The following is a 26622-nucleotide window of genomic DNA, read 5'->3' as shown; positions in this document are numbered from 1 at the left end:
AACTACACGTTTGTCTGGCCTCTCAACAGATACCCCTCCGTTCTGGTTGCACCTACGATACGGCTATCTGTATCGTTGAGGCACGCAAGCCTCCCCACCAACGGCAAGGTCCATTTTGCAGCCTCAATCCTCTGAGTGTGTGCAACCGCATGCGCCCCGCTAGTGGTCCTTCTGCGGCCCGCTAAGATGGACAGAATTTTTATGTAACGTCTTATACCTTCTCAGAAATGCAAAGTAAACTAATGCACGCGATTATTTTAAAACGTGCGGCGCTCCCACAAAGTGACCCACGAGCCAAAAGTACTGCGCAGCCCTGTCCTTTACCAAAGATCCCAGCCGATTTATCCATTATTTCAAGCGACATCGGCCCCTAACGAGGTTTCGTTTGCGATAACAATAAACGAGGTGATAACAATAAACAACATTCAAAGACGTTGAAACTGATTTACGATCAGAGTATTTTTTGCGTCGTCAATAGTATGTTGCCCTTTCATGAACTGGTAGTTCAGTAAAAGCACTTCAAATTCTTACTGCACACTGTGCCAAAAACGAAAACTGTTGTACATTCTCACGCTTTGTAATTATATTGTGTAACAAAAAATTTTAAAGTAACTTATAAATTATAAAAGATAGATAGATAGGATGAAGAACTATTGGGAGAAAAAGTGAGCACAAGCATCTAAGAAGAGGTTAATCTGACGTACCCCAAAGATGGGTGATTCGAAGTGAAAAAAAAAAATAAATAAAATAAAAGACAAAAACAAGGAGTTATATTCTATACGCTTTGTTATAAGTTCCAGTCCCATACCTTCAAAGTGGACGAAGTCGCATCGAGGTGACGAAATTTGCATCCTGAGACAATTCCCAGGAATACCCCAGATTAGGACATAGATCAGTTCCCATACAGTATTAACTAGCAAATGCGAAGCATTGCGGAGTTCTCAGGCATTTGCATAAGGTGAAGAACGACTTGATTAGTGATATAAAAATACAGTCATGGTTGCAGAGGTTTTTAATTTAAAATTTCAATTAAATTTTAAAATAAAAAACTCCGTAACCAAGACTTCATTTTTACCTAAAAAATCTTACACTGGTCGCTGTATCAGCAGCAATGATGGAATGGAAGAGATTTTACTAGTAGTTTTGTGCGCTCTCTTGTGACTGTAAATATAACTGCGTTGTTTTGGCTTACTTAAACTAGATGGACAGACCTCGAGACACTTCGTCCTGTTTGTGAAAAGAGTTAATAAATGTTAAGAGCTACTGATTGCATACTGAATAACAGTATTATTTTTAATGTGTTTCTCATTCTTTCACATAATTCTTTTCATAATTTCAGACCGATTTTATTACTTCATTTCTGTTGGAACAAACAGCTGCCGTTTTCAAAACTGGGCATTTTCAAGTATTCTGAACTAAAATTTATCTGAGGTTTCCAAGACAGAAGTTCTGTTATTTCTTTAAAAATATTATTGGAGGGAAAGTGGGTACAAGAATCAGATTTATTTGCTTCATTTTGCGCGTTCTGACATAGAAGGTGAAATTTTTGTGGAAGTGACTTTCCTGATTTTACGAAAATTGAGATGTTCTCAACACTTCATAACAATGAATAAACTATTCATTAAGCCTTCCGAGTTTAATCTAAGTAGTTATATCCGACGAATGGGACGTAATAATTACACATGTCAAGAAACTGAGGCCCTTATTCCTATTTATTTTGTTTTTTCTTTGCTAATTGTACCCAAGACTTTCTCAGATATTGACTGCTGCAGGTTGGTTCAATGTAACGCAAAATTAACATAGCGTTACTACGACGAGTGGAAATCGATGTAGTAAGCAAAGAGAATAGGGATTTCTATTTGCACCACGAGATTCCGTTTCACAATTTTTAAACAGTTTTAAGATGAAAGTGAGAAACGTGTTGGAGATGGAGTTTCTTGTTACACTGCATTTCATTCAAGCGTAACATGTTACACTGGTCGCTGTATCAGCAGCAATGATGGAATGGAAGAGATTTTACTAGAAGTTTTGTGCGCTCTCTTGTGACTATAAATATAAATGCGTTGTTTTGGCTTACTTAAACTAGATGGACAGACCTTGAGACACTTCGTCCTGTTTGTGAAAAGAGTTAATAAATGTTAAGAGCTACTGATTGCATAAGGATGTAGTTTTGTCGATACGTATTTCGTTTGACGACGAGTACAAAAGAAATAACAAACTTTTAATGCAGTTTCACCTACCACGACATGAGAATATCGATTTTATTTTTATTTTTTAATACATTACAGAGGTTCTTACGCACAGTAGGATCCGCAGTATAGGCAAAAAACATATGCTTGTGCGTTTTGCTTCCTTTTCACGTCTGTGGTTAATGAAGAATCACGGTGGGTTTTGATTTCGGTAAAAGTATTTCTGAACAAGGAGCACAGTAAAAATACTCGTGTGGGGATATTATTCTTTCTCAGACGAATTTGCGTTCGAAGTAGAGAGGAAGGAATAAAATGCTTGCCAGGATCTTACTGACAGGTTTTTACGCGCAGTGTGGTTCCTGGTTGTGTGAATTTCAAGACTAGAATTCCCCTGCAACATGTCCTGTCAAAACCCATACAGTTCTCTCCCACGAGTCTGACATAAAATGTGTCTATCATGCTGCCATCTCATATCGGACAGAGTGGCTGTAGTCACATTTGAGCACCCTCAGTGGACTGTCTGGAGACATTTACGCTAACAGCGTTCACTGGAACACTGAAAAGATTCTGCAGTAAAGTGAGTAACATAAACAAGCAAGCTGCACTCCCACCTCAGTAGAGTTTAGTCCTGCTGACTTGGAAGCTCGGAAGCTCGGTTAGCGGAACAGACGTTGCAGCGGTAGCAGACAGACCTTCACCTGAGAACCGCTACGCCGAAATATATTTCTTTTTGTACCACTTAATTTCTTTAAATGATACGACGTCAAATGCATCTTTATCTCCCCAGTGTTACGTATGTAGTTGAGGATAGAAAATTGTCTCTGAAAAGGGAGACGCATTTAATATTCATGAAACTTAACCTCGGGTCATATTCTTTTTTATGACAAGAGCTACTCCCCTTAAAGTAGTCTTGTACCTCACGCAAAAATCCTAGGCCTTGCATAATGGCTGACTGCGAAGGGAGATTACAGTGGGCCGGACCCGACGACACCGAGCTCCGGCCCCCGCTAACGATCATTCTCCCCCTGTCCTTTGTTGCAGCCAGTGTCGCAAGAGGAGGTGTGCTGCGGACGTGAATTTTTCAAATCGTAACACTTTCCATAAAACACAGTACAAGCCGGCGGCTTCGGTGTACATTGCGTCATCTCCCCAACACCTGACGAAGTTCTCAAGCCACACGCCATCCAACGACCTGGAACATTCTCTCGTATATGATCCCTAAATAACTTGCTAGCTGGAATGGTTCACATTTATTTTTTTCCATCCGACGTTGTTATCGGAAGCATACAATTTCCGCGCGTCTAACGTGTTTGCAAGTGTCATATGTGACGTACAATATGTAAAGGGTACAGCAAAAAATTACGGCCAAATTCGCTGGACGCATTCCTCGTACGTAAAAAAGGAAATTTATTATCCGGATATTGATCCGGAAATCCTTTCTTTGTCTGTCAGAACCAATTTTATAGAACTCTTCATAGTAAATTTCAGGCGTTCCCCGCTATAGGCCAACTGCTGTTTCTTATCTGTATAAGCAATTTAGGAGACAATATGAGCGGCCATCTCAGGTTGTTTACAGATGATGCTCTCGTTTACCGTATAATAAACTCATCAGAAGATCGAAACAAATTCCAGAACGGCTTAGAAAATATATCTGAATGGTACGAAAATTGGCAGTTGACCCTAAACGCTGAAAACTGTGAGGTCATCAACATTGGTGCTAAAAGGAATCCACTAAACTTCGACAACGCGGTAAATCAGTCTAATCTAAAGGGCGTAAATTCAACTAAACACCTAGGAATTACAATTACGAACACTTTAAATTGGAAAGAACACACAGAAAATGTTGTGGTGAAGGCAAACCAAAGACTGGGTTTTGTTGGCAGAACACTTAGAAAATGTGACAGATCTGCTAAAGAGACTGCCTGCACTACGCTAGTCCGTCCTCTGTTGAGAACTGCTGCGCGGTCTCGTATCCTAACCAGATAGGATTAACGAAGTACATAGAGGAAGTTCAAAGAAGAGCAGCACATTTTGTATTATCGCGAAATACAGCAGAGAGGCTCATGGGCATGTTACAGGATTTGGGATGGACACCACTAAAACAAAGGCGGTTTTCGTTGCGGCAGAATCTTGTCACGAAATTTCAATCGCCAACTTTCTCCTTCGAATGCAAAAATATTTTGTTGATGCCGACCTACATAGGGAGAGACGATCGTAATAGTAAGATAAGAAAAATCAGAGCTCACACGGAAATATGAAGGTGATCGCTTCTTCAGCGCGCTGTTCGGGAGTGGAATGATAGAGAACTATTGTTAAGATGGTTTGATGAACCCTCTGTTAGGCACTTAAGTGTTATTTGCAGAGTATCTATGTAGATGTAGATGTACATTAATAGCGGGAAACACAGGAACAGAAGGAAACAGAATACCACAGGAGACTCTCTTTACTGAAATGTTCAAAATGCTCTCCTTTAGCACTGATACATCCATCAATCCGCCGTCTTGGTATGTAGATAATCTTTTTTTTAGTGTATGAAATTCCCTTTAAAGCTGTGGCATGAAAAAAAGATTGTATGAATGATTTACGTAAATACAGTTATCATATTAAGTTGGAAATAATCATTGAACTTATGTAGTCAACAGCTGCTTTTTGGACTGTAAGGTTGAGTAACTCAAAGTGAAAAATATCTAATAGTGAACAGTTTGTAAAAATATGAATTTGAAAGAACAAGTTAAATGCCAGAGACTGAGCACTAACTGAAGTAACTGAGGGAATCACATCTATCACATAATACGTCGGGAAAAAAATAAAGTGAAGAATGCGGGGATTGTATGATACATGCACAGACCTACATCACTCTAGTGGCAAAGCTGCATCTTTCACTAAACCCTAATGAAGGCGGCGTCAGAAAGTTTGTGTATGGTACTACAACGATTTAATGAAACAAACTGATATTGTAAGCTTTAAGAGGTGATCCAAACAAGCTCTCCGGTTGAGCAAATAGTTGCGTATTAGTTGAGTTGAGCACATACATTGTTATGAGGAGATCAAGTTACACGCACACATCTTTAAAGCAGACTGTAGTTTTCGTAAGAACATTCAAATGAATAATGACGCTTGTTATCAACGACAAGTAGCAAGTTCTACTCAAAGGGGCAATTTCATAACAAGAATATTACTAAAAACCGAAGTTGATCGACACTGGTTTAAACACATCATTAAGCTACGTCTGTTGATACTAGATTTATTAAACTCCAAAAATATATATAAACTATTTAAACACTGCTGGTGTTTCAAATAAGACTAACTGTAGTGTAATTATTTAGGTTTACATACATTACGAAAGCAAAATTACGTAAAACGTTACTAGTTATGCTCGCATTGAGACATGGTCTTTTCCTTGTATGTTCCGTCTGCTCTTCGAAAAGTAACAGCCAAATACGACACACGTATTGTCCATTATGTAGCAACTGTAAAGGTAACGTAGTTATATCAGAATGTCCCCATTTCTTGGGACTTTTTGTCAGTTAATAAACAGCTGTTTACACCTCCTTTGCGCTCGCCGCTGTACTGAGATTCTAAACTTCAGAATATAAAGTGTTGGCTTCAGTAACGTCAATGATATGGTATAAGTATTGTCAGTTTAGGAATATACAGGGTGAGTCACCTAACGTTACCGCTGGATATATTACGTAAACCACATCAAATACTGACGAATCGATTCCACAGACCGAACGTGAGGAGAGGGGCTAGTGTAACTGGTTAATACAACCCATAAAAAAATGGACGGAAGTATGTTTTTTAACTCAAACCTACGTTTTTTTAAATAAAACCCCGTTAGTTTTGTTAGCACATCTGAACATATAAACAAATACGTAATCAGTGCCGTTTGTTGCATTGTAAAATGTTAATTACATCCGGAGATATCGTAACCTAAAGCTGACGCTTGAGTACCACTCCTCCGCTGTTCGATCGTGTGTATCGGAGAGCACCGAATTACGTAGGGATCCAAAGGGAACGGTGATGGACCTTAGGTACAGAAGAGATTGGAACAGCACATTACGTCCACATGCTAACACCTTTTTATTGGTCTTTTTCACTGACGCATATGTACATTACCATGAGGGATGAGGTAAACGTACACACGTGGTATCCGTTTTCAATTACGGAGTGGTTTAGAGTGTGTCCCGACATGTCAGGCCAATAGATGTTCAATGTGGTGGCCATCATTTGCTGCACACAATTGCAATCTCTGGCGTAATGAATGTCGTACACGCCGCAGTACATCTGGCGTAATGTCGCCGAAGGCTGCCACAATACGTTGTTTTATATCCTCTGGGGTTGTAGGCACATCACGGTACACATTCTCCTTCAACTTACCCCACAGAAAGACGTCCAGAGTTGTAAGATCAGGAGAACGGGCTGGCCAATTTATGCGTCCTACACGTCCTATGAAACGGCCGTCAAACGTGTACCTCACCCCTCATGGTAATGTACATGTGCGTCAGTGAAAAAGACCAATAAAAAGGTGTTAGCATGTGGACGTAATGTGCTGTTCCAGTCTCTTCTATACCTAAGGTCCATCACCGTTCCCTTTGGATCCCTACGTAATTCAGTGATCTCCGATACACGTGGTACTCAAGCGTCAACTTTAGGTTACAATATCTCCGGATGTAATTAACATTTTACAATGCAACAAACGGCACTGATTACGTATTTGTTTATATGTTCAGATGAGCTAACAAAACTAACGGGGTTCCATTTTAAAAAAACGTAGGTTTGTGTTACAAAACATACTTCCGTGCGTTTTTTTATGGTTTGTATTAACCAATTACACTAGCCCCTCTCCTCACGTTCGGTCTGTGGAATCGATTCGTCAGTATTTGATGTGGTTTACGAAATATATCCAGCGGTAATGTTAGGTGACTCACCCTGTATATCTGTGGATACGTGGGACAATATCATAGAGTATAAATATCTATGGAGAGAGCATTCTGATGCGCATAACGAGAATTCTGTCTGCAATATTTCCAGCAGCAGTCACGTGTTCTGATACGGTGCATTTTGGCCAATATAGGTCTTAGCGTATTTTGATTGCTATTGCTTCGCTGATTCAGATAGATCGTGCGGTTAAAGGCGCTGCAGTCTGGAACCGCAAGACCGCTACGGTCGCAGGTTCGAATCCTGCTTCGGGCATGGATGTTTGTGATGTCCTTAGGTTAGTTAGGTTTAACTAGTTCTAAGTTCTAGGGGACTAATGACCTCAGCAGTTGAGTCCCATAGTGCTCAGAGCCATTTGAACCATTTTTGATTCAGATAGATCACCTTCAAAAGTACCGTAAACTTGGCATATGCGTTTTACAGACATCTTAACAATTTGACACCAGAAACTGAAGTTGAGTTAAAGATGTGAAGAGCAATGGCATTGTGAATTTTCTCCACAGTACCATAGCTCAGATTTCACTTTATTTACATTTTTTCGGTAACGGGGTAAAAATTGACAGCCAACAATATTTTTACGTGACCTATTGTGCTTACTCATATTGACGAGTATCTGTTCTAATTAATTGTGTTACAATGACACTGTGGATGGCGCCGAAGTGTTACGTGAAAACAACGTATTTGGAACTATGAAATTGTTACACAAGTACTACAAGCGACTTGCACCACCTGTTTGTCTATTACTATTTTCAGTTTTTCTGTATTCGCCCTTCTGCTTTTTATAGACAAATAAAATATCTATAGCCTTTTTTCGTTCTCTCATCATAAAAGTAAAAATATACACTACGCACAAAATATAAAAAATGCACCAGTGCTCGAATTTTGGAGTAATAAATAAGTGGCAGCCAACAATCCTTTCAGGTTTTCTATTTCACTGATTCATATTGTTGAATCTGTTCCAATTAATTATGTTACAGTGAAACTATATAGGAAATAATCCCATGCAGAAATACTTAGAAATACCCAAAGGTTTGAGAACCTACATAAATTGGAGGAAATTAATCAGACTCTCGTGTATAAACTTTATCCGCAAATGAACATAGCACAATACGTGTACACTGACTGGCAGTTTACTCAAACACGCTTGCAAATTTATCTAGCACTTGCCTCATAAACACATGGCCATTTTTATCTCTACAGAAATTATCTCTATAGTACAAGACCTTATAATACTGTGCCTTGATTTTTTCAACATATAAAGTATCTCATATCAACATGACATTTAAAATAATATGTTTGTTGCACATAACTGTAAAAGGTAACTAGTCCTCCTTTCACATATTTCTCTTTACTTCCATACCAACGACAATACTGCTCCATAGTTGATACCAACGACAATACTGCTCCATAGTTGATACTACAACTCAAATGTGCAGAAACGTATATAAAACGTATATAAAACAAGGCGAATACATGTAATATTCAAGTTTACTATTACTGCAAATTGTAGACAAGGAGCGTCGTCCCAAAATCACGTGACTAGCCCCATTTGATTTTGAGAACAAGCACAGTAGACTATACTCACTCCATAGATTATGGACAATGTCTGTGTAATAGATTTAGTGACACATCCTTGTACTTTGGCGGGTTGTGGATCAGTGTAATTGTATTGTAATTGTAAAGCAACGCCGAAAACAGAAAAAAATTAAGCAGTCTTCATCTTAGTAAAATTAATGTAGAGTTTATTTATCTATATTCATAATTACACTATATAATTGTAGTGCAAAAAGTTTCTACATTTTCACGTAGTATATTTTGAATCAACAGAATAACGCTGTGTTACAATTTGAGTGTATTAACCAATATCTTAATGAAATCTCAAATAGTTACCAGAAGATTATAAACTTCGTAAAAGTAATTCAAAAGTGAAATTATATGGGCTGCAGCCAATATACTATTAACGTATTTATATCAGGGAATAATATTCTCAGTCTAAGGCATGTGGTAGAACCGCAAAGACTCTTACGTAGATAACGTTACATCAGCAGTTAAACACTTACTTTGTGGTCCTTTGCCATGTGGCTCTTTTGACTAGCGTCATTTAAAGCACATAAGGTTCCAAATGCCGGAAGCCGCTAGGCACAGAAAAATGTCAAACTTGAAATGTCTGTTTGAATGTTACGTGGCAGTTCTGGTTTACATTAATATTTTTTGCTTTCCGATTTAGATTGTCACGGACAGCCGTTTCCACAGTTTAATTCCTGCTCATTTGCTCCCTCCCTTTCCTCCACTTTTTTCTTTTCTCGTCATGTCTGTTCTTTTTATTTGTTCAAACTACTTTACAAATATTCTCTTAATCGTACTGCTCTGAAATTCTTCTGAACTCACAGCTTTCCGTTTAGAAACCTTTCTCTAGTACTTCTTTGGGTTTAATGTTATGCATTTCTAATTTTTTAAACTCTCTGATCCAGCTCGTTACTAACTTCTTTTTCCTGAGATACCTGCAGATTTCTTTCGTCAGCCTTTTTTGATTCCTTTTACATAAATGTGCAAAAACCATCAGCCATCCATTCCTTATTTTATCTGTATTTTGATATATTTCGCCATTGCTTCAGAATTTCCAGACTAATGTGCTTCTTATTGGACGCAATACTTCCCTCACGTTTCGACTCTGTAATATTTCTAGATTGTCTAATTTACAATTCAGCGCTCTGCATTCACTTGCGTAGAGCCATTCTGATTTAGGCACTGTGTTGTCTGCATTATTTTCCCATTGCTTGATATGTACTTTTAATCGCAAATATTTTTTGTTGTTCAATATGCTCGTTCCATTTTACCAATCCCTCCATTACGGTAAATTTTTCTGGCCCATTTTCTTCAGTTGTATGTTGTAAAGTATTTGAAATTTTTGATCTTTTCTGTTTATGTAAAATGTTGGTGCCTTTTTATATTTGTTATAAAGTTTAGTTTCTCTGCATAGATTCTTCGACTTGCTCTACCGGATATTTGTTTTAAGAGACTGACTTGTTTTCTTCACTTGCTTGATTCCCCATTTTTAGAGAAATGTCGTCCATAAAATTTAGGCAGTTTACTTCAAAACACAGCTTTTTTCATCCAAGTGATGATAATCGACTTTTCTTTTAGTTTTTCGTTTCATATTCATACTACTTTTTCCACAACACAGTTCAAGAGGACTGGAGTAATGCCATCACCTTGTTTTACACTTGCATTTATTTTACAGAGCTTAGAAATTTAAGTCAAGAACTTTACTTTTGAGACTGCGTCTCTCATTGCTTCACGCATTAGTTTTTCCAATTTATGGCTACAAAAAATTCTCGGATTACTTTATTTAGTGTTTCCCCATCAACGATGTCAAATTCCTTCTTAAAATCGACAAATATTATAACTCTCTTTTAGTGTTCAATAGTCTGTAGGGGATTGTATATTTCAAATTTAATATCTTATCTGAGCATGATTTGCATTTTCTAAAGGGCTAGTGATATTTTTTTAGTCGTTGGTCGAGAGTTATTCACTTCCGTTTAGTATAATTTTTAATATACTATTCAACGGGTGTGGGAGATATTCCTCTATAGTTATTGCATCTTCTTTTGTCCTTTCCTAGAAAAATATTCGATATTTATGTGATTAATTTCAATACTAATATTAGTTATTGTTATTGCTATTTGTTGTCATTTTGAAGGAAACATACACCAAACATAATGCTTTGTATTGTTACTAAGGCCGGCATTTGAAAAGGGAATATAGCGATTTCAGTCTTATTTTTGTGAACTATCGTGCACGGGCTTTAAATTGTGCTTCAGTTTCTTATCAATAGAGTTATATCAGTTCCGCAATCCGATAAATTTCCAGAAATAGAGTCAAAGCTTCAATCTGCTGCTCTTTCGCTCTCTCTCTCTCTCTCTCTCTCTCTCTCTCTCTTACAATTTGAAATTTTTCAGATACATTACAACGACCTTACAAGCCTAATATTCCTTGAAATAATAACAGTGAGAGACTGACAGCCAAGAGCTTGGTTCCACAATGACGAGTCCACTTCAGACCTTTACGAGCTTAAGGATAGTAACCGTAGATGACTCACGTCTTTCACACTACAGCTTAATCGATTCTTGAAACGCTACACGTAAAAACCAGAAATCCGCTTTATAGACTGATAGGTACACATTTTTAATCAATTTGCTCTTTCTCAAAAGTTCATTTCATTGCACTCTCTGCTACACAGCGTGTGAGAGCTTAAGTGACATGACTATCCCGTCTAACATTACACTCAGAAGAAGCAGTCCTCAGGCGTTTGCAGTTCTTCCATACAGTTTAGAATTTTAGAAACGTAACTGTGGCTTATGGAAACTATCATTCCACTCTTTAGCTGTACTTTGACAGATTGCTATAAAGGTGCTGCTGATAATAGGGAAAGATCTTATTCCAGTTTAATTGTAGGACACGGATTTCATCGGCTGCAAAATTGTATTTGTTTGTTTCACCACAATAAAAATAATTTAGTAACTTCGTTACTTGAAAAATATTGCAGATATATTCTGATTACATATAGCCACAGCACAAGAAAGTGTATCGAAGACAAAGTAAGTGCTGCACTGCGCAATCCATAATGGTGTATGGTATGTTCCTGAACGTCTCTGTTAAACTACTGCGACATGTAGTTGATACCGGACGAAGATGAACAGGAAGACATGACTGGAAATGAACAATTTGCATGCAACAGAAACAAACAATGAATAGGTCGTTTCTCTCACAAGTGTCTGCTCTACGAAATAGCGGTAGTACCGTGTAAGTAGGCTGTTTAGGTTTTCTTATTGGTAACGCCACATAGCGCTCTGTATGAAAATCACTGGCTGTGCTGTGTGCAGTCTGTGGTTAGTTTGCATTGTTGTCTGCCATTGTAGTGTTGGGCAGCTGAATGTTAACAGCGCGTAGCGTTGCGCAGTTGGAGGTGAGCCGCCAGCAGTGGTGCATGTGGGGAAGTGAGATGGCGGATTTTAGAGAGCATCAGAAACAGTACATTTGTAAGAATGGATGTCATGAACTGCTATATATATTATGACTATTAAGGTAAATACATTGTTTGTTCTCTATTAAAATCTTTCATTTGCTAACTATGCCTATCAGTAGTTAGTGCCTTCCGTAGTTTGAATCTTTTATTTAGCTGGCAGTAGTGGCGCTCGCTGTATTGCAGTAGTTCGAGTAACGAAGATTTTTGTGATGTAAGTGATTTGTGAAATGTATAGGTTAATGTTAGTCAGGGCCATTCTTTTGTAGGGATTTTTGAAAGTCAGATTGTGTTGCGCCAAAAATATTGTGTGTCAGTTGAAGCACATCATGTAAAATTTTTCTAAGGGGACGTTTCATATGTCGACCCTTAGGCGAGGATACCTCACTGGAATCTTCTGATTTTTTCTTGTAGTTTGTGTAATTAGTGTAGCTATTGTTTATTGCTAGCGCGTAATCATAGAGAGAATTTCCTTTGTAGTTGTAGTTTTTCATTGTTGTACAGTAAAACAGTTGTGACATGCATGTAGATTTGCACCAAGTATTTCACAGCTGCGCTTGCAATTAAGTAGATATTATTTTCAGTGCTATGTTAATGTGTTTTCTTATTTTGCTCTTCAAATTGTGCTTTTCTGTGTTATCGTGTGAAATACCTGATAATTATGGCGTGTGAAAAACGTAACACTAGGCTCCAAAGTAAACTGAGAAATAATAGTGACGACGAGCGTAGTTTATCAGCACCACTGTGTAATGAATTAACAGACATTCAAAGTAGTAATTTGGTAACTGTGCATAGGGAAATGGAGCGGGCGGCAAATAATGGCGTAGACAGTGAAACAAATAGTGAACGGGGAAGCATTATCGATCGATCGGTCGGCAACAGCTCGCTTCAGGAATCCGAAATGACAGGGCACAATCTTGCAAATACTGTAGATTCAGGTTTTGCGTCCTCACTGTTTTCTCAAATAAGTCAAGACACATTTTCTGCTTTTCACAATGCGAATATTGCCGGTTCAAATGCACTGTCGAATAGCACTGAGGAACATGTTTCAGACACCAGTGCATTGTTATTACAGTTAATGCAACAAATGGGACAAAGGCTAAAAAAGTTAGACACAATGGAACGAAATCTTCAAAAGTTAGACACAATAGAAAAAATCTTCAAAAGTTAGACTCAATGGAACAAAATCTTCAAAAGTTAGACACAATGGAACAACACCAGAGACAAACACAGCAAAAGCTTCAAAAGTTAGACACAATGGAACAAAATCTTCGGAAGTTAGACACCACGCTTGAACAAACACGTGAAGATTTAACCACTGAGTTACATAACATTGAATCGAAATGTCAAAAAGTGTGTAATGACGTAAAAACACAAATTTGTGAGCATTTTCAACCTATTTTTTCGCGGCATGAAAATGCATTACAGAATCACGAAGCAGCCATAAAAGAACTGCAAACTATTGTTCATGAAAATCATGAGACCTTTGCAAGCTAAAATTGACTCAGTTGCATCTACCGATTCGGTTACGCAACTGACAAAAACTCAGGAAAACTTGAAGGACACAGTAGATACGATTTCAACACAAATGGACACTCTGAAACTTGGTTCAGAAAAACACACAGAGGAAATAATTTCACTATCGGATAAAGTAGCCGAACTTTCAGATCAGTTCACTAACTTATCTACAAAGGTAGATGATGATCTGAATGACACAAGACCTGTAGCTTCACTGACACTGAAGAGTATGAACAAATTAGAAAATTCAAACAAAATCAAAATCAAATCAATACACAGTACAAAAGAGAAATCCGGGAAGTACAAGATCAGTTGGCACAAGTAACACAAGAATTACATATTTCAGAGGACACTCGCGCTCCAGTACGGGAAGAAGAACATAGAAATACGGAACAACCACAAAATAATAACACAGGACACTTCGGAAATTATGAAAGAAATTGGCAAGGCGCACTGAATTTTGATATGGAACCGCCAAAACGAAGTAACAATGTGCGATGTGCGACTCGCCGACAGGATGATTTTGACTATAAGCTGTTCATTACTACACGTAAATTCAAAACATTTAAGAATTCTGGCAACGACATTCATCCAAGAGCATGGCTTCATCAATTCTCTCATTGTTTTCCTCCCAACTGGTCATTGCAGCTCAGATTAGAATTTATGTGTGGCTACTTAGAGAATGAACCAGCTGTAAGAATGCGATCGGTCATTCACGATTGTCACAGTGAAGGAGAATTTTATCATGCCTTCCTCTCAGCATATTGGTCTCAAGCTACACAAAACCAAGTAAAACATAGCATCATAATGATGAAACATTTCGAACAATCTGAATTCTCCAGTCATGTGAAATATTTTGAAGACGTGTTGCACAAGAATCAGTACCTGTCAAACCCATACAGCCCCTCAGAACTCATCCGCATTTGCTTAATGAAATTACCTGAACATTTACGACATATTATTTTGGCAGGACGTTGCAAAGACGACATTGAAGCTTTTCAGGTACTCTTATAAGAATTAGAAATTGACACTGACAATCGCGGAATGCGTAAACAGGAACACAACAATTACAGGTCACATCCATCGCAATTCCGCGATGAAAGAAATAATAACTGGACACGACAAGGCTATTCTCAAAACACAAATCGTGACCAAAACAGACACCACCCGTATGACAACCGTTGGCAGAGTAGTAATAATTACAGGGAAAGATCACCTCTCCATGGTAGTGACTATCACAGAGACACTCAGAGAAACAGACAATATGGGAACCAAAATAATTATTATCAAGGGAGACAGAATAACTTTAGACGCAACGGTCCAGCGTGCAGTTACGATTCAGGGAGATATTCTCCACCACGTGACCGACAAGAAAGAAACTATGGTATCTACCGACATGACGACAGACAATATGATTGTAACGACAGACCTGAATTGCATCAGAACTGGCGGGATTCAAACAGGGCAGGGCCCTCTCGACAAGGTGAATTTGTAGAAGTTAGGTCTCCAAATCCCAATAACGATGCGCCCCAACAAAGAGACAACAGGCAATGACTCACACCGCTGGCAGCCGCAAAACGTACTTCTGAAACTGACGACGCAGCTGCCGTGGCTAGTAATTACATAAAAATGGAAGACATTAGGGACATCTTACTCCAGGAACACGACGTAAAACATAACAACATTGCATATCCTGTGATTCACATTACAGTAAATAACGTAAAATTTACGCAGTATTTGACTCTGGCAGTCACATTTCAGTAATTAGTGAAACAGCCTTTAGCAAATGCAACAAATCGAACGATTGCCCCACACTCCCGTTACGTAAGATTAAATTACAAGGTTCCATCTTTGGAAAAAGTGTAGATGTATGCCAACAAACCAACTTAGAATTCTTTTGCCAAAGCCACAGCTTCTCTATGAACTTTCTTATTGTTCCATTATTGTCGACGGAAATTATATTGGGAGTAGACTTTTTGAATGAATACAAAGCAATGTTAAACTTTCACGATGCAGAAATAAGTTTAGAGAAAGAAGGTAAGTCAATAGCTTTGAAACTCGAAGATTGGCTCTCAAACCATAACGAAAAAATTAATCGGCTTTACCTCCTGTTAGACAACAGTTTGGAATTTTCGACGGAACTTGACACTAACAATCACTCTGCAGTACTGACAGGGATGATATCGACGGCGCATTTGATACTAATGAGTTAATTCAGAATAAAATTCAAACAACTGAGAATTGTAATGACACTGATAGGCAGGACCTTTTTGAGATTTTAAAAGCACATTACACAGTTTTTACTCACAAAACAGGAGCAATCAAAGGATTTCAATACCAATTTCGTGTTCGTGAGCATACTAAATTTTGTGTTGGACCATACATAATTCCAGCACATTATAGGGACCGTGTTAGAACAGAAATACAATCTGTGGTTGATGAGGGCATTATTGAGCCTGCAGTAAGCTCATACAACAATCCATTACATGTTGTTGAGAAGAAAAATGGATCGATCAGACTTGTCTTAGATTCGAGACAAATCAATACTATCATTATTCCTGAAACAGACAGGCCGCAAACGATGGAAGAACTTCTTCAAAATTTCAATGGTGTAAAAGTGTTGTCTTCTATTGATCTCAGGTCCAGCTTTTATCAGATCGAACTTCATCCAGAATGTAGAAAATACACAGCTTTTCTTTGTTTCGGCGATTGTTATAAATTTCGGAAACTTCCTTTTGGTTTGAACATTTCTTCGGCAGCATTCATTCGCGGGTTAAATTCCATATTACCTGAGTTCTTAAAACGTCACATCACCTTATATGTGGATGATATTCTGATAGCAGAAGCCTCATGGGAACAACATAATTGCATCCTCAACAGTTTGTTACGTAATTTTGCAGACTCTGGAATTACAATTAATTTGGAAAAGTCTGATTTCGGTAGGTCAAAGGTGAGGTTTTTGGGACATATTATTTCTTCTGAAGGCATTCAGCCGGATCCTGAAAAGTTAGAAGCAATCAGAGCCATTCCAATTCCATCCACAAAAAAACAAGTCCGCAGTTTTCTAGGTCTCGTAAATTTTTACCGTCGTTTTCTGAATATGCAAATTCTAGTTACACCTAAACTTTGTTCTCTCACTGGAAAAAATACTATTTGGAACTGGGACGAACAAGCACAGTTGGAATTCAATTCTTTGAAAGAATCGCTACTTAACGCGCCAATACTAGCTCATCCAGATCTGTCGCAAGATTTCTGCCTTAGCACGGGTTCTTCTAAAGTCGGTCTTGGTGCCCATTTATTTCAAGAAGCCATAGAAAATGACACTACTGTTCAGAAAACCATTGCTTTTGCTAGCCGATTGCTAACAAAATCTGAAAAAAATTATTCCGTTACTGAATTAGAAGCTTTATCTATCGTTTGGGCATTTAACAAATTCCGTTTCTTTCTTTCTGGCACGCACGTAAAAGTATACAGTGATCATCGTGCATTACAATTTCTTATGTCTTCAAAATTAAATCATGACAGGTTAAAAGGTTGGGCATTGTTTCTGCAAGAATTCCACTTCACAATAGTCTACATTCCCGGCTAGGAGAACATTGTTGCGGACGCACTGTCACGCGCACCAGCGGGGCTTGAGAAAAGTAACACAGAAGGCAACCTCGAGAAAAATTTAGTATTCTTTACATTCAGAAAGTCCCCTTTGAAAGCTTCATCACCACATCTTTAAAGGACATTGCTCATGAGCAAGATAAAGATCTGATTTGGAAAGACATCGTAAGTAAATGGCATGAAAAGACGCACACTCAGATTCGGCATTATTATCTGGTTAGAAACAACATACTCTTCAAACGCTGCACTGTTGATGACAAGCTATGGGTACTTTGCATTCCAGACGATTTTGTTAATAAGCTCATTTGGTACATTCATTTCAGCTACGCACATTTTGGTTCACGAAAATGTTATCATATTCTTCGAACGACTTGTTATTTTAACAATATGGAAAAGAGAATTCGAAGAGTCTTGTCTATTTGTAAACTTTGTCAAAAGGCGAAACCATCTACTATCTCACATCATGCTCCGTTGTTTTCTATCATTCCTTCTAAATTAAAAGAATTTGCTGCAGTTGATCTCTTGGGACCTGTGGCGAAATTAATAAAAAAAATTAAATTTATTGGTTTTTTGAAAAGGGGAAAATTACGGACATGGAACTGTAACTTTAGAATTTTTGAAGGACTTTTTTACGGACTGTATTGACCAGCTTGAATGCGGACAAATTCAGTGGTGCGTGAAATATGCCTGTAATATAATTTACCATTTCGATTAATTACATTTTGACTTCTACGTCATTGTTGATTTAATCAGAGTTCTCACCTTAGACGTAGAATTAGTCCTTCTGCCACAGTATTAATTCATTAGTCGCCATCGATGTTCTTCTCTTTGTTGACTGTGTGTATCTTCCTGAGTCGGCATCGGTTCACTTCACGAAGATGGTGGAACCCAAGGAAATACAATGCTACGTCACTTTAAATAATTCTCGTAAAACTTAGATACTTCCCACTATTTTTTATTCACAACACAATAAGACTTGCTGTGCTCGTCGCACAAACCATGATTACCAACTATATGGCTGCCTTTCCGCACAGTCCAAAAATCACGTCCATCCTCCACAAGGCAACAATCGAAAGTGTCCCTTAGCTCCTTGGAGTATGAAACAAAAGAGAATCCAATTTGAACATTACAAAGATTATAGTCTACATTCCTCTCAAATTAATCTTTGGCGCAGCTTTTAAGGTATTGTATGTCTCTGCGTCGGAATGTGTAATTACAACTGCCCCCCTACTGTATACTGTCACTAGAAAATTTTATTTGGTTGACAGGATACAGTAGTCGACCTTGCAATTGATAGGTTTGGGGGTCTTTTATTTACAAACTTCATTTTTATTGTCTCATTTTCATGGCACTGTGAATTCTTTGGTATTACTGAGTGTGTGTCAGTTTTTTGGTATACTTATGCTAATATTTACAAACATTAATCCTAATATACAAAGTTTTGGTTAACGCTGAGAAAACAACATCATGCGGTAAAGTTTGTACAATAAAATATACAATGAATACAACGTCATTTACAAATGTTTCCTTCCTCATCAGAGGTGAAAATTAAGTCCTTGTATTGCTTTCTGTATTTATTCTGGGGCGACGAGCTTTGTTCGCTAGCCGCAGTGTTGAATATGGGCGGGTGATACGCGCGCCTGATTGTTTGGTCGTCCGTTAGCGGGCGACGTTGGTTGAATGCGCGCGCCAATGCACTGAATATACACCGACGTGCGGGTACCGTCGAGACTTCCGAACCTCAGTATGCGTGTGCTTTTTGAAGTTCCTCCCAGTACTTAGACTGGATACAACGAGATACATTGGAATGTGTGCCCCGAAGAACACACCACACTATGTGCGAGGCGGAGGACGATCCCGTCGTTGCGGCACCAGGTAAGAAGCGTACCATGTCAAACTTGTTTGGCATTGTCCTTTCCTATTGTGACGCCATGGGTAGTTTGACGATACAAGCTTCAATTTTCGATGTCACTTGTTTAGGCTCGCTGACACTTGCAACGTAGCACTACCTTGCACAATTTTAATTTCTACACACACCACTTTGACCGCGAGTATTGCGATCGAAACTTTCTTTTCACTACACTTTTTTCTTCGCATTAACCCCTTTTACCTATTGTACCGAGATTCATTCCCCTCAATACTTCTGGTCAATGTACATAAATATTCACAAATTTGTAAGTCACGGGACTTGGCATGAAATACAAAGTACATCACATACAATGGAATAACATATAACACATACAATACATTAGTTACATTAATTACAGGAAAAACTATCGAAAATTGAAAATTTTTTGACCACTCGTAGTGGCTTCTTCGTCTTGGATTTTACTGACACACACACCTTTTTCCATTAATCTGTTAGAAGGAACAAGTCCTTTGTTTTCCTTCTTGAACTCGAGTATAAGTTAAAGTGTACCTTCGTTACGTATTCTTCATGCGCAACGACATGCATCAGCATGCAGAAAATACACCTGTAGCCGCTCCACTGCAGCTTGGGAACGGAATTTTCTACCTTCTACTTAGGGTAATGGCAACGACTGCATGCATGCTACGGTTTTTACCTATAAAATCTGAAAATGCACGAAATAATCATTTATATGCAGCATAACCTAATATGTACAGTGTTTTGCGCTTAAGCACGTTCTGGTGTGATTGTAAATCATTACCCCTAATAAAACTTCCTACATTAACATGGACATAGAAACATAAAATCTTGAAGTTCAGGGTGTAGCTTCTATTACTATGTACAGTGTTTCATAATAGCGGCACGCCCTGGTGTGCGTGTATCATCTTCAATTAAAGTGCGCTTATAGGCGTCTTGTGTTATCATGGGAGAAAAAATACAGACATTTTAATGCATCGGTTGTCATGAAAATCTATGTACACGAATAATCAGACTTTCATAGCTTCAGTGCAGCATGAAATTCTGTATGACGTTTTTGTTCATAATTCATTTTATAGACGATTCCTTTGCTTACAGGTCGTCGATCACACTACTTACCTGTTTCTCGTATAGCGGCGATATCATTTTCATTCTTTGTGACTGTAAATCGTGATATGTATGAAAGATATAATTTTGACATGATTTATCATTTCATGTTTCAAGTGTGTCAAGTAATTCATACCTTCCTTCTGCATACATGAGTGAAGCATCGCTAATGTTGCACTGTGTATCAGGTTTTTCGTATTTTCTCGTAAACTCATAGAGTCTTACGGTTTTAATTAAGTTGTTTCTTGACGTTAGGTATACCTGTTTATACGAGGTTGTCTTACAGTTTAATTTTCCTTATACACTTCTACGTTGTTTAAGTTCCGTACATGTACAGAGCTTCTCTCGCCTTTCACACATTCATACATACGTGTATACACAAAAAAATATCTACCACTATAATATACACTTTGCTGGTGGGGCCCTTTTTCGGTACCCTGCACCATTCCTTCAATATTCCAAAATAATTCAGGGTGTGCCGAGCATCGTCCCTTATACTAATAATACTTACATATAAATATTTCTTCTTAGATACATAACTGCCTTACGGTCCATTAATGCGCAATCATTCCCTATTTTCCTCCTTTACACTTTAGCTTTCGTACATGTACCCTCGTGTATAGCTTATATATTCTACAAAGTTGTTTGCTGAGTGCTTCAGGTGTTTCCTAACGTTAATGTGTGTCCCTCTCTCTATAAACCCTAGGTATTTGTTTTGAGAGCGATTCAGGTCATTACTCACGCTGCATAGATCTGTTTATTATTTTCCTATTTTAAAGCTTGTGTCATTCTTTTCCTTAGTCACAAAAATTAATGCGTTTGCCTTGTTGTTCATTCTGAAAATCGCACGCTACTGTGTAATGTAAATGTATGCGTTATCTCTTTTCTTTCCTCTTTGCTGCTTTTTACCTATATGTAATTGTGTGTTGTTCTCGTGTACATAGCCTTACTTCCGGTTATATATCTGCATTTTTTTCTATTGTGCTATTTTCTTTGTCCTTTCGTACAAGCTAAGACTTTACTCAATATAATATAATATTACAATACCGTCCATGACCAGTATGTACTTGTATGTTCACTTTTAGTACGTAGTACCAGCTTATAATTAAATTTTCTAAGCTACTATTTACAAGACTTGTGTACCCCTTTCTTTCTTGCTTTTGAATGACTTTCGTCACTGTGTCTCATAATAAGCGTGGTCTCAAAACTTTTAAACGTTCCGCGCATGCGCGCTTACGTACCACGACTGGATTGTACGCGCGGGGAAAACTCTGTATTGTTGGTGAACATTATTCGTGATAGCCGCCATCATGTTATACGAGTCACGTGTCGCCTGGACTCTACCGCGCATGCGCCTTCGCTCTTTGTATACACTCAGCTGATCGGACAGGGAAGGGGGAAGATTTCTCCCCGGCTTGCTGCCTACAGCGCGGCCAGTGACCTCATCTTGCCATGCAGCTATCGCGTGATCATCAGCTGAGCGTTGGATTGCAACTTCGACGCGTGGCTTGCTGCTCGTCTCAAGCAAACAAACTCTGGGCTTCGCGTTAATTTGTCTTTGTTCCTCTCTCTTAAATAACTGAGTTAGACTACAAAAGTACCGTGTGGTTTATTTTATAGTGTTAAGACTCACAGTAACACATGTTTCATTAGGTGTGGTTAACTATGCGTTTTAAAGCTGGCATATGCCCCCAGTTGGTTACTAGTTTCGATGTTTACTTGAAACTTCAGTTATGATTTCTAGTTTAATGCATGTTTTTCACTAACTGACTGACTTTTTCAATGTACTTCTTAAACTACGAACACCGGATTTACAGTCTTTTTTTTTGTGTTCGCAAGTTTCTTAGGTTAATGACAGCAATTTTACTATGTGATCCAATGTTGTATAATTTCAATTTTGCTAAAATAACATATAACCTTTAATGAAAAAATTCCTTGATATCCTTGTGGGGGTATAACCCCTTCACCTTGCCCGTTCGTGTGTTACCTAACAGATAACATCCTGGGTGGGGTTTGTCTATTATAATGAAAGGGCCATCATACAACAACTGCCACTTTTTGTTTAATCCCTTAATTTTAGAGGATTTTGTGTGGGTACGTAATAGTACTTCCTGTCCAATGTTAAATTCTGTAACGTTTCTTATCTTTTTGTTGAACTGCTTTCTCCTTATTTCTGCTTGTTCTTCCATCTGTAGTAATGCTTGACGTACCTTTTCATCTAGTGTTATTTGCTTTGTGGCTAATTTAGGTAAAGGTTTAGCCCATTCGACAAGTTCTGTGCCTTGAAACATTAACTCTGTAGGTGTAAAGCCTGTTGAAGTATGAATTAAATTATTTAAAATATGCTGAAATGGAGCTATGTATTCTACCCATTTTGTCTGTTTAGTTGGTATATAAGTTCTTATAAAGCGATTAAATTCTTTAAAATTTCTCTCAGTCGGGCTCGATTCTGGGTGAAATTTGGATACCAATATGTTTTATGTTTTGAGATTCGAGAAATGTTTTCCATTTATTACTAGTGAAGTTTGTTGCATTATCAGTTAATATAATTTTCGGTTTTCCCACTAGTGGTATGTAGTCTTCTATCATGCGTTTGATTATTGCTCCCGACAGTACTGCTTTTATAGCATACATTTTTAAGTACTTTGTGAAGACATCATAAAATGCGATCACGTATCTAACTCCTCCCCTAGCTCGTGGATATGGTCCTGCTGCGTCCACGGAAACTAGTTCTCTTGGTCTACTTGGAATGATAGGATCTAATACGTCCAAACAAGATCTATTAAGATGTTTAACCTTCTGACATATTGTACACTTTTTTATTATTTGTTCAATCCTGCGTCTGAGGTTCGGGAAGTAACAATACGTTGATATTTTCGCTGTACATTTTGATACCCCATAGTGTCCCCATACTCTATGTGTGTGTCTTATCAAATTGTCTATGTATTCTTCCGGGATGCAGACACACCAGGTGTTGGATTGTGGATTGCGCCTGTAGAAAAGAACATCGTTTGACAGTGTGTAATATTGTTTCAGTGTACTATTGTCATCTGCCTGCAGTTTTTGCATAACTTGTCTCCATCTATTGTCTTCCTTTTGTAGTTTGCTCATGTCTTTACACACCTTTCTGTAATGTGGTTGAAATGTGCCATCATGCATCAGAAAAACTCTAAAATCGGAAGTCTGTTCGATCAATTCATTGAACTCGCTCAAGCCTTGTGGCAAACGCGATAATGCGTCGGCAATTACATTCTGTTCACCCTTGATATGAACTATCTCGAAATCAAATTCCTGGAGGAATAAACACCAACGTGCAATCCGTTTGTGCAGCAATTTACATGTGAGTAAAAACGATAATGCTTGATGGTCACAAAACACTCGTGTATGCCTTCCCCAGAGATAGTATTGGAACTTGCGGAAAGCCCACACTACAGCTAACGCTTCAAGTTCAGTTGCCGAGTAGGTTCTTTCACATTCCGTTAACGTTCTACTGGCAAAACTAATTATGTTTACTTTCTGTTCTCCATTATCATTTACTAATTGGAACAGACAAGAGCCTAATCCCTGACATAAGGCGTCCGTGCTCAAACAAAAGTTGTAGTTCATGTTAGGATGCTTCAAAATGGGTGCGTTTATGAGTGCCTGTCTGATTTTTACGAAATCTTCCTCACATTTTTCTGTCCACAACCATGTGTGATTTTTCCTTAAAAGGTTGAGTAGGGAATCACTATTCAGTAACTGTTTGGGCACGAATTTTCGAAAAAATGACGTGACCCCCAGAAAAGCTTTCAATTGTTTACGTGTTTGTGGTGAGGGGAAATATTTTATGGCATCAAGCTTTCTTGGATCTGGTAAAATTCCGCCTGCTGAAATAATGTGGCCTAAAAATTTTATTCGATCCCTTCCGAATTCGGACTTATTAAAATTTGCTGTGACGTCATATTCTCGTAATTTTTGGAACACTTTGTGTACCAATTCTACATGCTCTTGCCAGGTCTCCGTGGCTATCAAGAAATCGTCTACATACAACGTCACTTTGCTAATCAGTTCTGGACCCAATACTCTGTCTAAAGCCTCTATAAACACCCCAGCACTCACGTTGAGTCCAAATGGCAGTACTTGGAATTGATAGCTTCTGCCAGCATGAATGAACGCAGTATATTTTCTGCTATCCCTATGTAGGGCTATTTGCCAATACGAAGCCTTCATGTCAACGGATGTTAAATACTTCACTCCATGAAATTTAAGCAATTGCTCATCTAAGTTCTCCGGCCTAGTGCGTATTGGTACGATGATCTTATTAATTTCCCGCGCATCAAGTACTAATCTGACTGACCCGTCAGGTTTGCTGACAGCTAGGATGGGAGTACGGTGAATGCGAAGGTTCTATCACCTTCCACAGAACCATTCTATTTCTTTGCGAACCGCTTCCTTCTTTGCCCATGGTATCGCATACGATTTATGGCAGTACGTTTTATGTGGGTAGACTTCCATTTTGTATTCATAATTTTTTATTACTGTCAGCTGTTTTCAAAAAATGTCTCGGTATTCATAAATAAGATCTGCTAGTTCATCTTGTTGAGTTTTTGAAAGACAAGTGGATTTTCCTACCTTCTCGTGGGCGGCCTGTTCGTTAATTATTTCCGTGTCTAATTGTTCGGGGTAAGGAATATCTATCAATAACACTTGTGGGTAAACTAATTTTACTTCAGCTTGTTTCTGTAATTGGCCATTACGCTCCATTGTTGACTTTACAAGATTGACCTTCACACTACGACTGCTCACTCGGAAATAGCAAACTCCACTGCCTATGTCGATGTTTACTTTATGCTACCGGAAAACTTCCATACCTAAAATACAGTTGACGATTAATTTCTCAACGATTAAGAATGTACAGTTTATCGTGACATCGCTAATGGTTACAGGTATTTGCGTCTGCCACTTAATACTTTTTGACTTGTTACTTACAGCTGTCAAGATTTTACAATCTTCCGTTGGCAACACTGGTACTTTTAATGCTTTCGAAACTTCTTTAAATAAACTGTTAGAAATAATATTCGTAGATGCGCCTGTATCTAAAATTATGTTGGTAATTATAGTTCCTATCTTTGCTGTTATTACAGCCTGCACGAGGTCACTTACCTTGTCCGGTGCTTTCATCTCTTCTTCACATAGATCATCTTCTACGGCAGCATCCTGATCATATCTTAAAAATAATTGTTTAAGATGTAATGTGTGCTTGTTTGTGCCCCCTGTTGTCAAATCGGTCGGCCGGTGGGGGCTCATTGCGACCGATTGTTGTTTACCGGGGGAGACAATGGCGTTGCTTCAGTTACCTCTACAAAGTGTACTGAGTGGTTATTCTATCGCCAATTAGTTTCCGGACCGCTGTGTGCAACATTTTCTTGCGACCGGCCGTCGCTATTCCTGCTTGGTCTGTCATTTCTATTACTGTAACTATTGTAATTTTCATTTGTGTGCCGCCTTTCATCACGCGGGCCTGACCAATCGTTCACGTGATTTATATCATTTCCATACCGGCGTGGACCGTAATCTGTATCATATCTTCGGTCTTCACGTCTCTGTGGCGCCGAATCCCTCCGATTTCCGTAATTCCAGTTTCCATTATTTGGCCTTGTCGCATACGGATGCCAACTGTGTGGCTTTTGTGCACTGCCATTAAAATGATATCCGTTACCGTTGTTTTGATTGGTTCCGGAATGTTCATTCCGATTACTTGTGCTCGGCTCTTCTTCGTATATTAGATCAATTCAGTCAAGCACGGAAAGAAAGTATTCAAGGTCGTTCTCCGGTATGGTTACCAATTTTTCGCGTAAGTTCGCGGGTAGTCTGTTTTTCAGAATTTTGAGAACATCTACGTGCGGTACTGGATTGTTCCAATAGCGCGTCTTATTCAAATACTTTTCGAAATACTTTCTCAACCCGCCGTTTTTGAGGTTGAACGGTTGTGGGTTGAATACCTCACGTCGCAGTCTTTCTTGGACCCCAGCAGACCAATATTTCTCCAAGAAAGCTCGTTCAAATTGTTCGTAGGTGACGCACTGTTCAGCCATGTCTGTGGCCCACAAAAGTGCGTCACCTTGTGTGAAGCCTACTACATATCTAATCTTCTGTGCCTCAGTCCAGTTTCTTGGTAAGACATTTTTAAATGCTCTTACGAATACGACTGGATGAGTTTTTCTGGATTCTGTGGAGAAAACTGGAAACTGTCTATGTTTCAACAGGCTCTCATCGACTAGAATCGTCGAGATGCAAGGCGACACGCCTACTGCCTGTTGCAGCACCGCGAATAGCCATTGTTTGCCTGCGCCGGTGCGTGCACATACACC

The 26622-nt window shown here is 38.6% G+C and overlaps 1 protein-coding gene across 1 annotated transcript in view; it reads right to left on the bottom strand.

Moving 5' to 3' along the window:
- Positions 1-25558, bottom strand: part of LOC126456536 (odorant receptor 43a-like) — a 177533-nt gene extending 151975 nt beyond the window's left edge. Inside the window, exon 1 of the mRNA XM_050092319.1 lies at positions 25415-25558. Within this exon, the coding sequence (XP_049948276.1) occupies positions 25415-25558 (144 nt within the window). The remainder of the gene's footprint in view (positions 1-25414) is intronic.
- Between the last annotated feature and the right edge of the window lie 1064 nt (positions 25559-26622).

This window comes from Schistocerca serialis, chromosome 1, assembly GCF_023864345.2.
Source record: "Schistocerca serialis cubense isolate TAMUIC-IGC-003099 chromosome 1, iqSchSeri2.2, whole genome shotgun sequence".
NCBI lineage: Eukaryota > Metazoa > Arthropoda > Insecta > Orthoptera > Acrididae > Schistocerca > Schistocerca serialis.
Note: the sequence above shows the minus strand (reverse complement) of the source record. Positions and strands in the feature narration are given on the sequence as shown.